This window comes from Chelon labrosus, assembly GCF_963514085.1.
Source record: "Chelon labrosus genome assembly, chromosome: 24".
Lineage (NCBI taxonomy): Eukaryota > Metazoa > Chordata > Actinopteri > Mugiliformes > Mugilidae > Chelon > Chelon labrosus.
The window spans coordinates 6,258,531-6,277,050 of record NC_140357.1 but is presented as its reverse complement, the minus strand read 5'-3'; the positions used below and the strand labels follow the sequence as shown (position 1 = coordinate 6,277,050).

Sequence of the window (18,520 nt, the reverse complement as noted above, 5' to 3'; positions counted from 1 at the left end):
GCTGAAATAAAGCAGCTTTGTTTTGTTGTCATGGTCGACAAAATTCTATTTAAAACCAGGCTCCCTTCCAGAAACTGACAAAAACGAGGGGCAGAAGAAAACAGGAGGAGACGCGAGCTCAGAGTACAGTATCTTCTGTGCGTTCCCTGATCACAATTAACGAGAACCTCTTTGGGCAGCACATGACATGCTCATTTCAGACATCACTGGCACACAAAAGCCTTTACAGGGCTTCAGCTGTGAGCAGTGGACACTGGAATGAGAGCACATTTCCTCTATGAAGTAAGCAGGAGTTATCTCAAAAGTTACACCTGAGAAAAAGAAGAAATATGCAACAAATAAAAAGGTTATTCTTGTGGGTTGGTGTAGGAAAACCAAAACTTTCTAAGGTTTCCAAACTTGATCACAACTCCTGATAACCTGCAAGAGAGCTAATGGAATTGAGGATAAGTGAAAGTCTCAGCGTTTCTTCAGAAATTCAACTAGAGACTTTATTCTCATTATTCCCAAAGTTCATTAAGAGGAATACCAGGCAGCAAGTGTTTCAATTATTGCCTCATGCCCATCTGTCAGTCCCTTCACACACATTCTTTAAACGCCCAAATGCTCATCCATTACCTTTCTCTATGTGTCTAACGCTCTGCTAGCAGTTAATTTCTCTTCTCGGGGGCTCTGTAAGGTGATTTAATATGCTATCAGCCAGGGCTAAGGAAAATTGAAACCAAAAGCCATGAAATCTTTTTAATCTCCTCCCAGTTCCCTTTTCTCTTTCCACCGCAAAACTATTAAACACCTGGTCTCGCGTTTGTCCCTTTAGTTTGTTTTTAGCTCGGACGTATCCCCATTCGTCACCTTCTTAAAGCAGCATTGTGTAATTGTATTCTTAATCAGCAGTTGGTGATGGGAAATAAAAGAAAAGTAGTTAATGGTGCCCTGAGAGATGGCTCAGGAAAACGTGCAACCTGCTTTTAAAATCGATTCGAGGCTCTTGACCGACCTCTCGTGGCAGCTTTGGGGAACTACATCAAACAAAACAACAGCTGCACAGATTCAGAACCAGGAAAGTTAAACAAATTTAAACATAAACTCTTTCAGATTGGAAGCTAATTTTGTTCTCTATAAACACTGGGGATTCCCTGCAGAACAGTGGCTTCCATCCAGTTTGGATGGAAAATGCCACACCAGCATTACGACACCATTTCCTCAAAGCTTGAGATCTTATATGCACCAAAATCATTAGCTTATTAACATGCACATTCACTGTCAAACATTTTATCAGCCATCAAATGTCTTCTGTCAGACTTGTTGAGTGGCTTTGGCCGGAGCCCTGCAGATATTTTTCTGCCATCTGAGAGATGACCCATCAAACCATCTGACATTCCCCATTGCTCACCAGACCGCCATCTTTATTCCTGGCACCACTTCACTCACAGACGTGTATTTTTCCAGTGTAATAGGGGGTTTATAGCCGAAGCGCGCTCTGTCAACTTTTTGAAGGTGAGACTTTAAGTCTGCCTGCTCACGCCTCAGTTTGACATTTACAGTCCAGTGACTCACAGAGGCTTTTTTTTTTTTTTTTGTTCTTTGTTTGTCTTCCCATCTCAGACCAGAAGCAGGGCTGTCACTCACACATGAGGAGGATGAGGATGACATCTTTCTCTGGGACTTCCTGGCTCACGTTGCCTTTGTTACAGTTCTGCTGGCTATTTGAAGAGCCGTCGTGGCTGACATCTATCTCATAGCGCCTAACAATCCGCAGCCCCTATATTGCTGTGTCGCTTTGATCTCCCCTTCAAGCCAAAAGCTGCCAAAATAATAGCGACGCGGCATCAATCTCAGCACTGTAGCTTTGTGTCCTCCATTTTTCAACCTTGATCGGGTGAGTTTCTCCCCAGCTTAAAATGGAAAAGTCTAATTTGCTTTCATAGGGTTTTTAATTCTTCAAAATGAAAAAAAAAACACATCTCTCCAGCGTGCAATGAAAGCCATCTCGAGCAAGTAAGGTTCCATTTGTGAAATCAAGTGCACTTTGTGTGAGAGCTATGTGTGTGTGGACCACTAAGGAACAATAATAGTAAGCCACCAGACAGAGCTTTCTCCTGCATGCACAGAGACAAGGCATAGTGGTAATGTAAGGCTGTGTAACATGTACCCATACAACCATATGCACCATATTATTGTAAAATAATTTGGTTTTAACAAGAATTAAGAAGAATGGTTTGAAAACTAGAACATCCTCATTTAATAGGACTGGTGCATTCTGTTTACTGTGCCAACTCATAATAATGGACAGCTGTTCCATTGAATGGAAATCAGACAAAAATGAGGGACCGTGCTAAAAAGTCAATAGCTGCATTTAGAGCTAAACAGCATAAATGATGCAGCAAGTGTTACAGAAGTCATGTGATGGATGACAGACAGGTTTGATGGAATATGTCATCACGCCGTACTAAGGCTGATTCACAAAGACACACTTGTGTGCAGTGAGTGCATCACCACAGGGCGACGACCCTTTGCGCAGGCTGAATGCTGCTCGGTTGAAAGAGAAAAGAAAGCAGCGCAGAGGCACAACTGCAACATATTAAAACCTGGTTTCACTCCACTACAGTCTATTTTTTTATGCATTTATTTTGATAGGTAGTAGAGGAGCGTGACAGGAAGTAATGGGGTGAGAGAGAGGTGACGGCACGCAGTAAAGGAGGCTGGCACGGACTGAATCTGTGCCACTGCTTTAAGTCCTCGCTCACCTCAGTTTGGACATGTGCTCAGCCAAGTGAGTTATTGGGCCACCCTGCAATTAGGTGGCAGCGGACAGCTCCAACATTTGGACGTGCATCTGAAAAGATCTGCAGAACACCTTGCATTAAAACACACACAACTGTATGCATGTCATACTTCACCATATGTAAATGTAGTCTGCGATACAGGAACTGCATTTAATTCACTCTGACCTGTTCCACCTCTGCTGTGTGGGGTTGTTCAGTGGCACGGCCAACAAGATTAGTCATCCTTCACAGCACTGACTCCACCACCAGGTGTAAACTTTATCATATTTAATTCCATTGTAGCATATTGATGATGACACACAGTACAAAAGCATTTACCAGACATTCCTTTACATCTTGGACCCAGTAAACCCCACCAAAATATGAAAACAAAAAAGAAAAGAAAAGAAGAAATAAACACCATAGCAGTAAGTTTCATAGTGAAGTCAACAAGACAAACATCAACATCTTGATTTGGGGAAAGCCAGGACCTTGAGGATTACTCTTTTTTTCAAAGAAAATTTAAAAAAAAAATGCTATATTGAATTTATATATAACAACACTCGACATAAAACAAAGTCAAAAATTCACAAAACATGAACCTCGAGCAATGCATGGAAACTCTTAAGAACACATTTTCACGAAAAAGGTGCTTAAAATCACAAGCTTTGATTCTAAACTGAGCACAGGTGAATTCCCATGGAAGCTGTCGGGGAGCAGCGACATGCTGTTGCGCATGTTCTGACAATAGGTGGCGCCATAACACTTCTGATTCTGCTACCGGATCCACTTCTCAATGTGACGGGTCAAAGATGTCAAATTATACGTTTAATGCAGAAGCTGGGGGGAAAAAAAGTGGGAAATATTTGCCAGCAAATACTCACGTGACATTTGAGAGGAGTTGGTGTAGATATTTAATAGAACTAATACACAAAAAAGTTGTTTTAGCATTCTTAGAAAAAAATAAAAGACAATTGTTGTTATAATCAATCTATTGTGGGAAGTATAATAACATAGACCGGCCAAAGTGTCATTCATACAGACAGATTAGTGTGGTTATCACTATGGTCAGTGAGCGTCAAGCTGATTTTTCATATCTAGATATGATCTGAGCAACATGCATAGTTTATAATACTATTTAAAGTGATGTACCAGATTTAGACCAAATAATATATTCAAATAATACTCACTTTTTTTTTTCTTTTACAATCTGTGGAAATATATTCCAAAAATGTGTAGCAAATATTTCCTACACCAAATTAAACATTGTTCTCCAGACTCAATACTCACATGATTTAAAAAGTAGAATTACTTGACACTGAACTTAATACTGTTGCCATGTATCCAGTTATTTGTAAGTGGGGTCGTAGGAGTCATTGTATTACTGTTATATAAGAGAGTCGCTGGTCCTGGCGTGACTTTGGTGTTTTAACAACTTAACTTGGATCCAAACTAATATGTAAGCACACTGAGGTCACACAATATGACACACACAAACTAACCGGTGGTGTTAGGCCTGCAACTCCCATGCTCTTTGAGGTTAAATTGCAGTTTTTGTCAATGGAGTCTGGTGCCTTTGAAGAGAGTTTTAATTATCAGTTAATGACCAACTATGGAGAAGTGCCTCATCCATCCCCACTTTAAAGAAACTGAGCTCTTTCTTTAATGCTGCTATTTTGAATCATTACACATTAACTGGCCTTTAACAACACTGTGGATATTTATCACAAGGGCTAGAAAGGTTTTCTGTCAAATAACTGGAAATATGGATGTTATTACTCCCCTGCTCCTATGCTAAAATTCTTGACAAACTCTTGCCAATGTCCTAGCTCTATACTATGTTTTTTGTTCAGAAATGAACAACTGGATTAAATATACACAGATGCATGGCAAATATTCTGCAGTTAGAAAAAATAAAAATAAAACTTTGGCACATTGTTCCTGCAGTGCAGCAGGTGGCGTTAGCACATGAAGGACAAGCAAACTTACAGCCGAGTGCTTTATAATTAGGTCTAAGCATTTTTTCCATAAGTGAAGCATTTTACATTCAACATTAAAAGACAAACAGCAGCCTGACGACACCTTGGCTGCCAGTTAAGGGGCTGACTTACTTTTAGGTAGATACTTTTAGGCAAATTAATTATATACTTTACATATCAATGTACATATATCGTTTATGCGTGTGTCAACAATTTGTGTATACACATATATATACAGTCAAATGGTATCTGACATAGAAAAGTAATTCAACATTTGATCTTTTTTAGAAAGATGAGTCTGAATTACATTTAGACAAAACATCTACATTTAGCAGCAGTTACTAACGCGTACATCTTAGTGTCGTCATGGTGAAGAAAAGTAAGGATGACGGACAAAAGACAGTTTCCTAACGTTGCCTCACTGAGACATGAAGACTCACTCGGAATAAAAATAAATTGAAAGGATCGTTTTTGAGGTATTTCTGGCGGGCATTTTTCTTTAATGCTCCTATAACTCATGATGGGAAAAGAAAAGGAGGTGGGGACAGAAGCAACTTTTTAACATCCATACAAACATCAGGAAATACTAGTGGCTCTTGGATGTAAAAGTCTGGATGAGGCAGCAGCTGCACACGTAAACAACAACGCCGTGGCGCGAAGATGCAGGAGAAGGTTCATGGAAAAGGGGGAAATCCATGGATTGGCAAGCCAAGAGAAAAGATTGTCATTGGAGGGGTTTGATCATGACTTTATTTGGCCACCAGAGCAGAATCTCTATGGAGACCGAGCTGGCGTTTACAGTCTGTTATCACACCAGCGTTTCTGGCAGCGTGTCGGCATTGTCCGAGGACAGCAGTTGCCAGATCTGCCACCGGTCCCTCTGCCAGTCCTGCCACTCAGGGCTCTGTGGCACCACTTGAGCCTCCGTCGTTGAGTTACTCTGCGCCGCACTCGGCCTCCCGCGCTGCAGAGGAGGCTGCCGGGCCAGCTGAGGGGAACTTTGCGAGCCGGCCAGTCGGTGATGGGCGTTATAAGGGGGAGGGGAGCGGCTGTCGTTAAGCCGAGAGGAGCCGCCTTCGCACGTGTTCAACCCACCTTGAGATGAGGCGTTAACTCCGCTCACTCGCTGGAGACCCTGCGTGCTGTTGAGGTGAGAATTCACAGAGGGGTGGATGTTTAGCTGCAGGCGTGGCCGCCCCGTCTGCGCGCGAGGGCCGGTGCACACCCTGGTGACCGGTGGGTGGGGTCTGCACTCGGCGGTGCCGGGCACCGTCTGAGTCCGTAGTACCGTCGTCTGCTGCTTGCCGTCACCATGGAGTCCATCAAGACCTTCCTGCGAGCTGCGGGAGCTTCCCTCTGACATGTTGCCATGGGAACCTAGAAACAGAGCATCACTACATCAGTGGAATAAATTATTGTTAGAAGTGGGACACACATCAGCAGCAGGATAAGTGTGCAAAAGATTTTTAAAATTCTTTGAGGAGAAGATCATTCCTGACGAACATAAATAATCAAAAAAGAATTACAGTTTTGTTTGTTAATATTCACATTTTTCTTGCACAATAAGTGAACCACCGCAGCTGTTCATTCCTGTATGAAAGTACTGCTGGATTGCAGCTTACTTTAGAATAGAACTGTGTTTATTCAGATGACCAGCAATGAAAACCACAGAGGGTGCAGCGAGTTTAAAGTCAGTGCTGCTGCTTGATTTTTTTTTGCTCCTCTCGGACGGTTTATTTCCAACACCGGGGGACAGATGTATAAACAAGATGTACTCATGTGTATGCGTTTTCCCACACATAAACTGGAATTTATGCGCATACCTCGTGGACCTCGTGCACTTAGAAATAAGGCGAGACAAAACTTAACGTGAAACAAAAGGCCGATTTTCTGGCTCAAGCATGGGGCCGATTTCTTTGAGGAGGTGGGTCTGGCTTTGAGAGAACCAGACCCAGAAACCATGCAGTTCCTCTCATCCTTTAAGATCTGCCACATTCAATTTTTTGCTACATCTTCTGGTGCATACAGTGGATTTATATGCAAGTCCCAGTCGAGTGGAGTGTCTACATCCATCAGTGGCAAAAGATGAGAGGAAATCTGGCTTGTGCGAGATGATTCAGATTCCTAAAATGCGACCATGTGTGCGCACAGCTTTATAGTTGTGAATAATAAAAGTGTATAGACAGAATTTTAGTCATAAGTCTACACAAAGGTTCAGGCATTTGTTTCCCCCATACTGCTCTGTGCCAAAAATCTGCAAAAGCCTGCGATCGTTTAATATTATTCACCTGTATATGTTTGGTTCTTGAGTGCTGGTTTCAGAGTAGTGTGCCACGTGCCCCAAATGTTAGCATGCTCCTCTGAAAGAAGCAAAAGAGCGGTCAAATTCCTGCCTTCACCACACATTTGGTGCGAAGAGGAATTGGCACATTAAGAGTGATTCTAAATTATCAATGCAAGTCACTGCAAGGCCCCGTGCAGCTCACCTTTAGATCCCCATGTGTCAGCTCCGGACTCTCTGCTCCAGCCGGCCACCTGCCTCACCAGAGAGTACTGCGCTGGGACGCAGAAGGGCTGCTCGCTGCCCGGGCTGCCCGGTTCCCCTCTGCGCTCGCTCAAGACCGGGGAGTTGTTGTCATACGGGGACAGTTCGCCGCTGGACACCTTGTTGGAGTCACTGGAGGAACGGCGCTCGCTCAGGGTGAAAGGCTCCTCTGACTGTAACAGGTCGGGACTCCTGTGGCGAAGGAAGAGGGGGGGAAAACATCAAGATAAAAGAGTGGAAAATGGAAGGACTAAATGCTGCTGTATGTGGAACTCACTGTGAGGCTTTTCTCCTCAGAAGGTAGTCAACCACGTCTGGATCAGTCTCCAAAAGGCTCATCAACACCTCATTTTGCAGATCAGGAGACACCTGCAACAACAACAGCAATTATTGGAGTGAACATTATAAGCAAATTAACCTAGAATCCTCAAATCTTTTGCCATATGTTTGCATTTACACTTTAAAAGAGTGTGAATGTCAGTTTTCTTGCCTATAATAGCCTAAATACCAAAGATATATACATGATTTCTAGTACATGAAAGGCCTGCCGCATGAAAACATGGCTCTCCTTTGGCATTTCTTTGTTTTCCTAATTTAAATGAGATACCTTTCCGTCCATTTATTTTTCCCCTTTCAGCAAAAATAGCCAGTGATTTGCTTGTTCAAGACCTCACAGTCATCTGATCCTCAAATTAGCAGAACTTTATGTTTGTCAGACATGTGGAAAGAACACCGTCCAGAAACACATTGAGGGATGATTTCCTTGCTCAAATGTTACCAGAACTCCAAACTCCTAACTCAGGCATAAGCAGGTTACAAAACAGCTTTCAGATGTCATTCATAGAACACGAGCTGCTAACAAATCTGTTTCTACTCAATAAGACTGAGCAAGTCAGTCTCGATTCATTGTATGCGATTAATAGCTCTTCATTGGCTTACTGCAGGAATGTAAGCCTCCGGGGAACGGCAGTGGCAGATTACAAAACATCACGGTTTAAAGTTTCGGACCTGAAATGACCCGATCTGCCTGTCTGCCTGTCTGAGGGACAGAAAAGAACAAAAGCAACTGATGAGGCAGTAATCTGTGCAAAAGCGTGACCCCTTTTGACAGCACATAAAGGATTTCATGCTCCAATGTTCTGTTTTTATTTTGGAAAGAACAAGTTCAAGTATCTGGATGAAAAGTTCTGGCTCTTACTCTCTCGTGGGAGATATTCTGACCGGGAACACTCCTCGTCCATCTCTCACCTTCGCCCTTTAAAGTGTCTTTTTCTGTTTCTCGCTACTAAACCAAGCAAGGCTCTGTTTTTACTATCTAAGCCACAACCATTGTCTGCAAAGCCAGGGAGGATTGTCTTACTTTAAGCCTGCAGAGGAATGCAAGCGGGAAAGTGTGCATGAGTGAATGTGAGGCTGTGTTGAGACGGATGAAAGCCTGACCATGAAGAGCGTCTGGTAGGTCGCGATCATCCTCTGCAGAACGGCGATGACGGCCATGCTCTCCTCGGCCCTGGCTGAGCTCTGGACGCTGAACTCCTTGTCTGAGTTCTTCTGTTTGTGGAGCAGGTTGGGCCCAAAGATGGTGGCTAGGTTTAAAGATGTCATCTTGTTCCCTGTGATCTGAAATTCAGACGCACAAACGAAGATCTTTGTTAATGTTTCTTCTTCGGAACTACTGATTACTTTTCAACATTCGTTCCAAACCAAATAAATGGGTAGAAAATATAGCAAAAAAGATTTTACATTTGCATAATTGAGATGCATATTATGATGGCATCTAACAACTCATTACACATCAGGATGGAGGTGCACTGATTACAACATGCAACAAACCCCAAAACAAGACTTAGCATTCTCGTAGCAGAATAGGCAAGGCAGAATGAAGTACAGCTAAGTGTTGACTCCAAGTATAGTGTGCAAAAGCAAAACGTACAACTGAGGCTGATTAGTCAGTGGACAAATATTTATGATGCAAAAGTTTTACTCCAAAGGAAAAAAAAGAAACAGTACCACTGACGCATATGTTTTGTAAAGTCTGCCAGAGATATCAGGAACCAATTCTCTCCCTTTGAGTAGAACTTTAATAAGAAACATGACAAGTGATGAAATGATATCACTTTGTTTCTGTGATTACTCTGGAGTAATTTCTTCCCCTCCCCTCGTGTCTCTCTCTCTCTCCTTTCTCCTCCAGTTCCCATCCATCCTTTCAACTTCCCACCTCTCCCGCCCAACTTCTGTACTTCTTATCACATCCCCCTCTCTGTTTTTGTCACTTCGAGCTAAACATGGACATCACAGGGTTTGTTAACGCTAAACGCACTGTCTCAGTTTCTGATAGCTTCGGGTGATGAGCCTGTGACACAGTTAGCATCTAAAATTACAACCCCTCCAAATCTTGGAGAACGTCTGGAGCTATAAATTCATTTTCAGCCTCTAGCCCAGTTTCCTCCCTTTCCACTCCCTGTCCCAACGGGGAGATGGAAGCAACAAGCGGCCAAAAAGTACTGACGCGTTGTCCCAGCCAAGTGTGAAACCATCGGACTTCCTGTCAGAGTCTCAGATACAGATACTGCTGAGAAGGGAGAGACACACCATCTTCCATCTGTGCACACACATGACAAAAACAGTCTCCGTTTCTCATGCAAAATAAACTCTCTCTCTACTGTATAATGTGTTTATGTAATGTGGAACAAAGCATGTGGACACCTGATATCCAGATTTTGAAACCCTTATGCAGAAAGTTGCTTTTCTCACTGATGGGCCACAGGAGCTTTAGTGAGGTTGGGCAATAATCTTGGGTGATGAAGTTCAAAAAGAGCCTTACTAGGTTGACGTCAAGACCCTGGCAAATTCTTCCATAGCAAACTCAGAAAAACATTTTACGGACCAAAACATCCAATTCGTCATGGGTGTCTATTTATGTAGCTCTCCGTCTCCACAAGGTGAAGAATTATGAGTGTTCAGCCAGCGCAGGAGCTACGCTTGTGTGCTCCGCCAACAAGCCAACAGCCCCTGGGCGATATCGCAATGCGCGGATCAAATTGGCTGAAAGGTCGGCTTGAACGGGGAACAAACAAAGCAGGGTTCACCACAAAGACCGCAAAACAAAAGAACAAAGCACGGACAACGAGAGGCTCAGACAACAGCAACAAATTAAAACATGGTTTCACTTGGTAGCACTCAGTTTCCCTCCACTACAAAGACTTACTTTGTCCCAGGCAAGGGGCACGGCTAAAGAACCAAGGACAGCACCAACATGGACACGAATAGCCTGCGTTTCCAAAGCTCTATTTAACACCACCTTCCTGGAGCCTTAAGTGGTTGTCTAATATATCATTGTGTGTTGTGGCACAAAGATTCCCTAAGAGGCTCAGAGCAAACCATGATAGTGATCCATTATAAATCTCCCTGAAGGAAGGCTCTGGCTTCCCCTGTCTGCACTTTAGTAACACCTACGGTATTGTCTGCCAGGGCTGACTCATAGTTTGATTATATCCCTGAAGAATTAGTTTAAGATTGCAATCGCTCTGAGCAGCACCAGAGAATATTTAAATATCCCCATTGTGCTCCTGGTTATTAAGGAAGATGGAAAAATATTTATCACACATCCCCCAAGATGAGGTGTTTTCTGGCATTAAGAGTTGTGCCTTCCTCGTACATTGTAAAGCCGGTAGTAGTCCAAGAACCGAATGCCAGCTCTGTCTTAGCTCTGTTTTGTTATGGATGTCATAGTCACTGCAAGATATATATATATATATATATATACACACACAATCCACCCTCTCAAACTGCTCCTTATCAATTATTTGGTAATTTCCTCCCAATGAGGTGGAAACAAAGCTGCCCACAAGCTGTTTGGACATGTTTACATGGAACGTGGAGCAACTACATTTGGATGGTTTGGAAACGGTTTGGCGCTCACCTCCTGTCCGTCTTTGTCGCGCTGGTCGTTGGCATGGGCAGCCACGGTGGACAGGAACTCCAGGAGGCGGTGAAGAGTGTCGCTGTTGCACGCCGGGAGCAGGTAGATCAGAAGCTGAGTGACACTCTGATCCTCGAGCGTGTCCACCACTGCGGCACGGATTAGAGCGGTGAGGAAAAGGATACGCAGCTGAAGATGAAGAAGGGGTTAAGAGGGGGGAACGGCACTCACATGTGGTGTTAATGAAAGCCGTGTAGAGCTCCTTGGTTAGAAGCGGGTCCGGCATGTCCCTGAGGAACTCTTTCAGAAGAGCAGCCACGTCATGGACGCTGTGCTCCTCATCCAGCTGGACGTCAACACCGCGATCAAACTCCTCACGTAGCTGAAGGAGAAAGCAAGGGAGAAAGAAAGGAAGAGGAGGGGGGATTCAAAAACATCCTCTTCACATAACAATAGACATTATATTCTAGGTAGTGCACACACCCACACACGCTCGCTTCCTGTTGGTCCTCCAAGGGACCTGGTAGTTTCTCTGTTCATACTAGTTTTACCAGGATTGTTATCTTTGCCATCTGACCGTTGGGTGACTTCCAGAGAATTACAAAGCCTATTCTTGGTCACAACGATGGATACACATCTGCATATTCGCTTATGTAGCAGTCCTCACATTACATTCACAGTAAGTGGAGTAAATACATTTCACCCAACACTGAATAGTATCAACACATGGCTGCAGAGAACGCAAGGAGACTTACACTTGTCATACACATTATACAGATGTGTGAATACAAACCATTTCATTTAGTGAGTGTATAATAAAGACAGGGTCTTATAAACAAGCACAGATGAAGAGTGGTCCCTCTTATAGAACATTTAACGATGGGCGCAGTTTATTAGAGTTAAACCCAAGTGTGATTATAAATTAAAAAATAACTGATTTTAATACATAATTTGATTTTATTCTCTTCTATTTGCATCCCCTTCCCCATCCTTTAAATGTTGTTTCCAGTCAGCTGAACAATACTGTGAGCATTGACAGAATACAGCAGATCAATGTGTTAAATGGAACGAAATGATTAAATAAATTATGCGATGACGCGAGGTGAACTCATCTTTCATCATGACCAGACAGCTGTAATTTATTGATCTGAACTGATGGAGATGAGTCGTGAAATCGTTGTTGCAAAGCGTGAAGGAGATCCCCTTCAAAGCAGTGAAGGGCAAACGCAAGAGAAAATGATTTCTGTTTTAAATAAATGGAAGAGGAAGTCATCCAGTCATACATATAAACTGATCCGAGTCTGCTCCTATATTATAATAAGTGAAAAATGTATTAATTGATGCCAGTGGTGTGGGCGGCACAGTGGTGTGGTGGTTAGCACTGATGCCTCACAGCAACCATCCAAAGACATGCTCTTAGGTTAATTGGTGATTCTAAATTGGCCGTAGGTGTGAGTGTGAATGGTTGTCTGTCTCTCTGTGTTAGCCCTGCCATAGTGCAGACCTGAAGGTCATAGTGCTCTGTGGTGGTTACTGAATGAATAACCTTCCCTCCCTTCCATAACCAATGAGGGGCTCTTATTCTATCCACCTGCTACGAATTTCGCCAAAGATTGTGCAAACATACCGCCCACACTGATTGCTCCATTAAGCTTAATCCACATTCATGCATTTTACTGGAGTCAAAGGCGACAAATAATGAAAGGTGTGGGAGTAAGGGGAATAACAAGTACAACATCAGGTGCTCTGTTGGATATGAGTCATTTTAAGGCATATTCAGTAAATGTGTATTTGTACGTGTGTTTTGCTCTGAAACGAAGGATTAATACGATGCAACAGGAGAACATTTGGTAGCATAAATTTGTCAACTATTGGTTATTTTGCACGAAAAACTGAAGAATACCCACTTGTCGGACTCTCTTCTTGGAGCTTCCCACCCGAAAGATCCCCACAGTCTGCAAACCTGAGTGGAAAAGAGGAACAACTTCAATGATTCAAGTATAAACAGAGCAGAATATGAGGAAATATTGGAGGTGGAGATAAGACGGTCACAGTAGTTAAAAAGTTACCCACCGTATTTTTCGATGTGCTGACAACAGCTGTCGACCACCCTGGGAACCTGCCGGTAAATGGGATTGAGGCTCAACCTTTTGTCCCGGTGTTTCTCCTTCTTGCTCGGCGTCTCGGCCGGCAGGGAGAGCTGCAGCGCCTCGAGCAGGCGGGACTGGTTGTCGTCTAGGTCTGTGATGGAGTCCACAGACATGCCTCCCTGGAGGGTAATCATGCATTTGGTTGAAACAAAATGGGCACGCAAAGAAATACCTGTCAGAGTGGGAAGAATTTTAATTACTCACCCTCCGGCGGGCTCGTGGAGCAGCTTCAGGGGTGTTGGGTGACGTCGACTCGTTGGCCGTCTCTGATGTGGAACTCAAGGAGGAGTTGCTGCTGGATAACTCCTTGTTGGATGGCCGCTTGGTGGCAAACTGCAGGACACATGAGCCAAGAATTTGATTAGGCTTCTTCCTCCACCCATTCCTCAAACTGGGAAAAGGATTTCTTTGAGCCTAAGGACAGGTTGACTGACCTGCAAAATGGAGGAGACGAGGTCGGAGGAGTCTTTGTGCTCCTCCCTCGGTGGCGGGTCTTGACGATAACCATCCTGACGCTGCCTGTGTGCTCTGTCATTGGTAATGACCTGCGAGAGGGGTATGCTGAAGGCCTGGGGTATGCACTCTGTGAAGAAAGAGATCATTAAACTTTTTTTTAGCAACAGACTAATCTCCAGTTATATTAAACTTGATCGTTTCTGTTGCAACACATTCAATAAAAGCATGCTCAAACTACTGCATCTGTTTTCCAAAATAAGACATCACAGACTGAATGCCAGCATGAGTCCAGCAACGACAGCCCACTAATTCTAGTGCCTTTGACCAAAATAACAACTGGGATTTCTCTCAGCCACAAGCAATGTCATGTTCTCCGTGCAGGCTCATTTTTAGAAGCTGTTCAACACTAAATAACATCTTATTCCTTTGTTCCGTTTTCCCTAATTCTAAAGTGGGGGAAAGGCTGCACGGAGTTTTTTTTGGCAAGAGACGTATTCCAGGCAGAAAACGCAAAACCACGATAATTAACTTTGGATTTAATGAAAATTGGTGTTGCACCACTGATGGGTGTACACATGCAAGCGCAGAATTTTGCGTGGGGCTCGCTTCGGAGTAGAATGATGTCATACAGGGCCATCACAGGCTTTATATTCCATTATACACAATCCCGAAGCCTGAGCCAACAGCTGAAGCAAAAACTGTCCAGATGTGCAGCGTGAGTGTAAAGGAACAGGCATAGGAGGACGGAGAGAGACAGCGAAATGCATTCCACAACCGCAAGTGTAGGGCTGTGGTTCATGAACAACATGACCACTAACGCTGTGACACAACGAATTCGCTCTGCAGCCTCGCAACGGGGCTTACATAACCCACACACACACACACACACACACAGATGTGAGTATATACGCAATCTGATTTGCTGAATGTACAGGGCTTTGCCAGTGTAAACCCTTTCACAGAGCATCAACGGCCAAACCACATTTATCAAGTCATGTCGGATTTTCATAAATCTACATTTTCCAGGCCTACAGTATCTTAGGAGCAGCAGTCTTGGTCTTCAGCCCTCGGTTTTCTTATTCATGTTCATGTAGTGTGTTTAAATCAACTGGATCTCTCCGCTCAATCACGTCACAGCCTCGGGAAAGTTGTGTACAGATGGGTGGAGTTCACCTCCACCTCCCAGCGCAACACGGTGAAAGTGCCAAGAAGTATTTGAGACCAATTAGTAAAGCTTTGCTGTGATTGACAACTTGTTTGATATTCTCCGAGGTAAAAACTCTGCCTTAAGCAGCACTCGAAGCATGTTTTAACAGCTATTAAACTATATTTGCAATTACAGTTTGGCTGGTCAGAACATACCTACAGCTCATATTTCTGCAGCAGCATTTTCCTTTTCTCTGTGTGTGTGCGTGTCTCTCTTGCAGAGAAAAGGCTGAGCCTGCTTCAAAGTGAAAGGCAGGGCTGGTATTTAGAAACCCCAGGAGAAAATTAAACTTAGAATCCTTTGGCAGTTTAGACCACAGGTACAACTGAGCCTCAGGGGCTCTGGAGGGGAAGAGACAGGCATGCAGTGGAGGAGAAAACCTCACTCGGTTTACCCTCACAGTTTTACTGTAAATGTACACAAATAACTGCAGAACAACATGATTCTTTTTCACATCAGCTCCGACTCAACAATGTGTGTACAAACGACGCAGCTTTCATCAACAACACTCCCATGGCCAAAGCATCATTTTCAGACCACACAGCGGTAAGAGATTGCAGAGCAAACAAAAAAGGTACGTAGCATCCACAAATGGCTTCATTTCCAAACTATTTGCAAACAGTTTTAGTAACCGATTACGGAAAATAGAGTTAGATGACTATATAGGTGCAATCAGGTTTGCGCCAAGCCAAAACTATAATTGCAATTTAACTTTACTAACAGGATCGACCGGAAATGAAGGGTCCAACGAAACACGCAGTTCAGTTGCATTATGGGTACTCATCAAGTGTTTTTGGAGCTTTGAGCTAAGTTTGTGCCTGTTGCCGTCGCCCCTATGCACGCAACTCTTCGCCCATTGGTGCAGCATCAACGTGCAATTGGCACATCTGTTGTTTATACTCTGTTATGGCAGCTAGTAGAAAAAGCACCTCAAGCACCAGCATAAAAAATGATGACACTGTTTTGATGTCCCAGTTTGTTTGCAGAAGAAAAATGCACCAACCATAATGTTGCATGAACATCGTGTGGCAGCAAAGAACAGCAACAACAAAACATCATTAGCTTTATTCATACTAAAACTGTATAAAAAACCTATTAGATTCTTCTAAACACACTATTACACAATCATAACTGCAGGAGATGCAAAACCTGCAGTGGTTGAAGCAAGGAGGGCAAACAGAAACATGTGGATGAGACAGACTCCACAGTTTCACCATTTATTTTTATATGTTGATTCTTGCTCCATCTTCTTTCACGAAGATCCCTTCCTCTTTCTGCCAAATATGCAGAGTTTGCTTAGTGCAGCAGAGTGCCTGCTCCTCAGAGCCAGTCCCCTTACAAGGAGTCCCTCCACTTAAGCCAAATATAAACTGTCGAAGCCCAGTAAACAGAAACGCTGTTTTCATAACCTCGCTCTTCACCTGCCCGAGGGGCGGAGACCACAGACTGGCCCCTCTGTCCCGCTCTGGCAGGAGATGCGAGATGGAGAGAGTCGTGTCAAAGAACGACTGAAAAGAGGAGAGACGGAACAGAGAACCCTGTCAACTGGCAAGATCTCAGAGCGGTTATTAAAAGAACTTGGCATACCTTTGTCTTTGCTCTTCTCCTTTGCGAGCGAGTCCAACTTCCTTCTCAGTGACTTTTTCCTCTTCTGTCCATCTGAGTCAGAAGAAAAAAACCCACAAGTGAATAAATCATCTGAAACAAATGGCTCCCTTATCTGCTGTATCTCGTCTCCCTTATTATATTTAATAAGCTTATGTCAGGAATGCAGACATAAATTAACCGCAAGGGGGGAAGCCGTTCGTGAACTCCATTTAACTGAGCCGTCAGACAGTAGTAGTCTGCACAAAAAATTACTATCAAAACACATTTAATCGCTTATGCTGTTTATCTAAACGGGCCAATATGTGTGAGGATTTTCCTTGGCCTGGTTTCCCTTAATCTTAGCATTTCCCTGATTGATTAAAGATGACTAAAATAAATGTAAAGTAATAATTCGTCACATAATAAGAAAAAGAGGAATAAGAGAAGCCAAGCGTTTTTTCATACTTCCCAAAGAAAATAATTATTGCAAGCCCCCGCTGCTAGTCTCGCCTTGGTTTGGAAGGGTGTTAGTGTACTTTGCATACTACACATACATTTGATGTGCTACAAGTGCCGAGGGAATCCAACGAAAAACAGCTGTGTTATAGCAAACAATCACATTACGTGCTCTGTGAAGGACATTTATGCAGAGAGCTTAAAATCCAGGTATTGGTGGAATGCCGTGAGAGGAGGAGGCAACCGTCAGCTGTCAACGTGATGAATGACTCCCGAATTTGCTGATTAATGATTAGGAAACTGTGGAAATGACACGTGCAACTTTGAAGTCTTCCTCGTTTTTGGGCGGGATCCAGGATTTGCGGAAACCTCAGCAACTTTCAACGCAATCATTCTGTCACTCTGCTATTTCTTTCATATACAACCCCGTCACGCATTGGATCTTTTTTGGACTGGCGTCTTCGCCTTGATCCGCTGGTTTAGCAACCTCAGTTTGAACCCCAGATGTTCCCTTCAGCGGTATCGAATGAGTCATTTGTGGTGCTCAGGAAATTTTATCCAACTCCCACAACACACTTGATGGTAGAGCTAGCAGCTTACGCAAGAAAAGCAGGTTCTCCGGGCATCTGACAAATCTGAACAAGCAGCTCTTCCTCAATAATCAATTTATTGCCACTCTGCTGATATGTGTATCTTTACAGAAGTCTGCAAGCTGTAAAGGAGTCAGAGGTTTTGGGCGCAGGAGAAGATGGGAAATCTTTGGTTGGATACGAGATAAATAGATGAGAAACAGTGAAGATGGGGTGTAAGATACGAGGAGAAAGAAAGCAGAACGATGGAGACGGAGGGCAGCGAGAAAGAGAGAAGAGAGATAGGAAATGGTTTAGATTTTTGACAGATGGCTCCCAAAGCCGTATGGAAATCCCCCAAACCTCCACGCACCCAACTCCCGACCAGTTGTGAAACTGTCCGCCAAACCTTTCCATCTCATCACACCCTCATCCCATCCCTCGTTTTCTTCTCCATCTTTAATCTGCTTTTCGTTCTTTACGAAACACTAGACACATGACCCCTGGTGCTGGGATAAATATTAGAAACGGTGGGGCTGGAAAACACACATTAGAAGCGCTGAAAGCACACACATACACGCACGCACACTCGCTCTCTTACACAGTTGAAATATCTCCCTTGCTAGCACATGGCGGCCGTCAGGGGCTCTGGAATTCATAAGCAACACAGACAAGTACGTATTAAATCATGGTGGGGAGTGGTTTAACCTTCTGCTGGAATGCAAGGCCCTGGATAATCCACTGGCTGCACTATACTGCTGCTATGGCACCCACTCCACGGCCATACAGTGAAACAAATACAGCCCTCGCTGTGCATGGTGCACATCTGAGCCCGTGCAACTACAGGTGTATAATCTGTTTTATTTGAAATACAAGAACCCATA

At 43.7% G+C, this 18,520-nt stretch overlaps 1 protein-coding gene across 1 annotated transcript in view; it reads right to left on the bottom strand.

Annotated features, from left to right (window-relative positions):
* Positions 1-2,208: 2,208 nt before the first annotated feature.
* The window catches only part of LOC311509381 (rho GTPase-activating protein 6-like), a 73,799-nt gene continuing 57,487 nt past the window's right edge, over positions 2,209-18,520 (bottom strand). Inside the window, exons 4-15 of the mRNA XM_084574570.1 lie at positions 16,612-16,683; positions 13,796-13,944; positions 13,566-13,694; positions 13,285-13,480; positions 13,119-13,174; positions 11,443-11,593; positions 11,212-11,360; positions 8,730-8,909; positions 7,567-7,658; positions 7,231-7,481; positions 7,033-7,104; positions 2,209-6,121 (exon numbers count right to left, since the gene is read on the bottom strand). Coding sequence (XP_084430696.1) covers positions 5,553-6,121; positions 7,033-7,104; positions 7,231-7,481; positions 7,567-7,658; positions 8,730-8,909; positions 11,212-11,360; positions 11,443-11,593; positions 13,119-13,174; positions 13,285-13,480; positions 13,566-13,694; positions 13,796-13,944; positions 16,612-16,683 — 2,066 coding nt within the window. The 3' untranslated portion in view covers positions 2,209-5,552. The remainder of the gene's footprint in view (positions 6,122-7,032; positions 7,105-7,230; positions 7,482-7,566; positions 7,659-8,729; positions 8,910-11,211; positions 11,361-11,442; positions 11,594-13,118; positions 13,175-13,284; positions 13,481-13,565; positions 13,695-13,795; positions 13,945-16,611; positions 16,684-18,520) is intronic.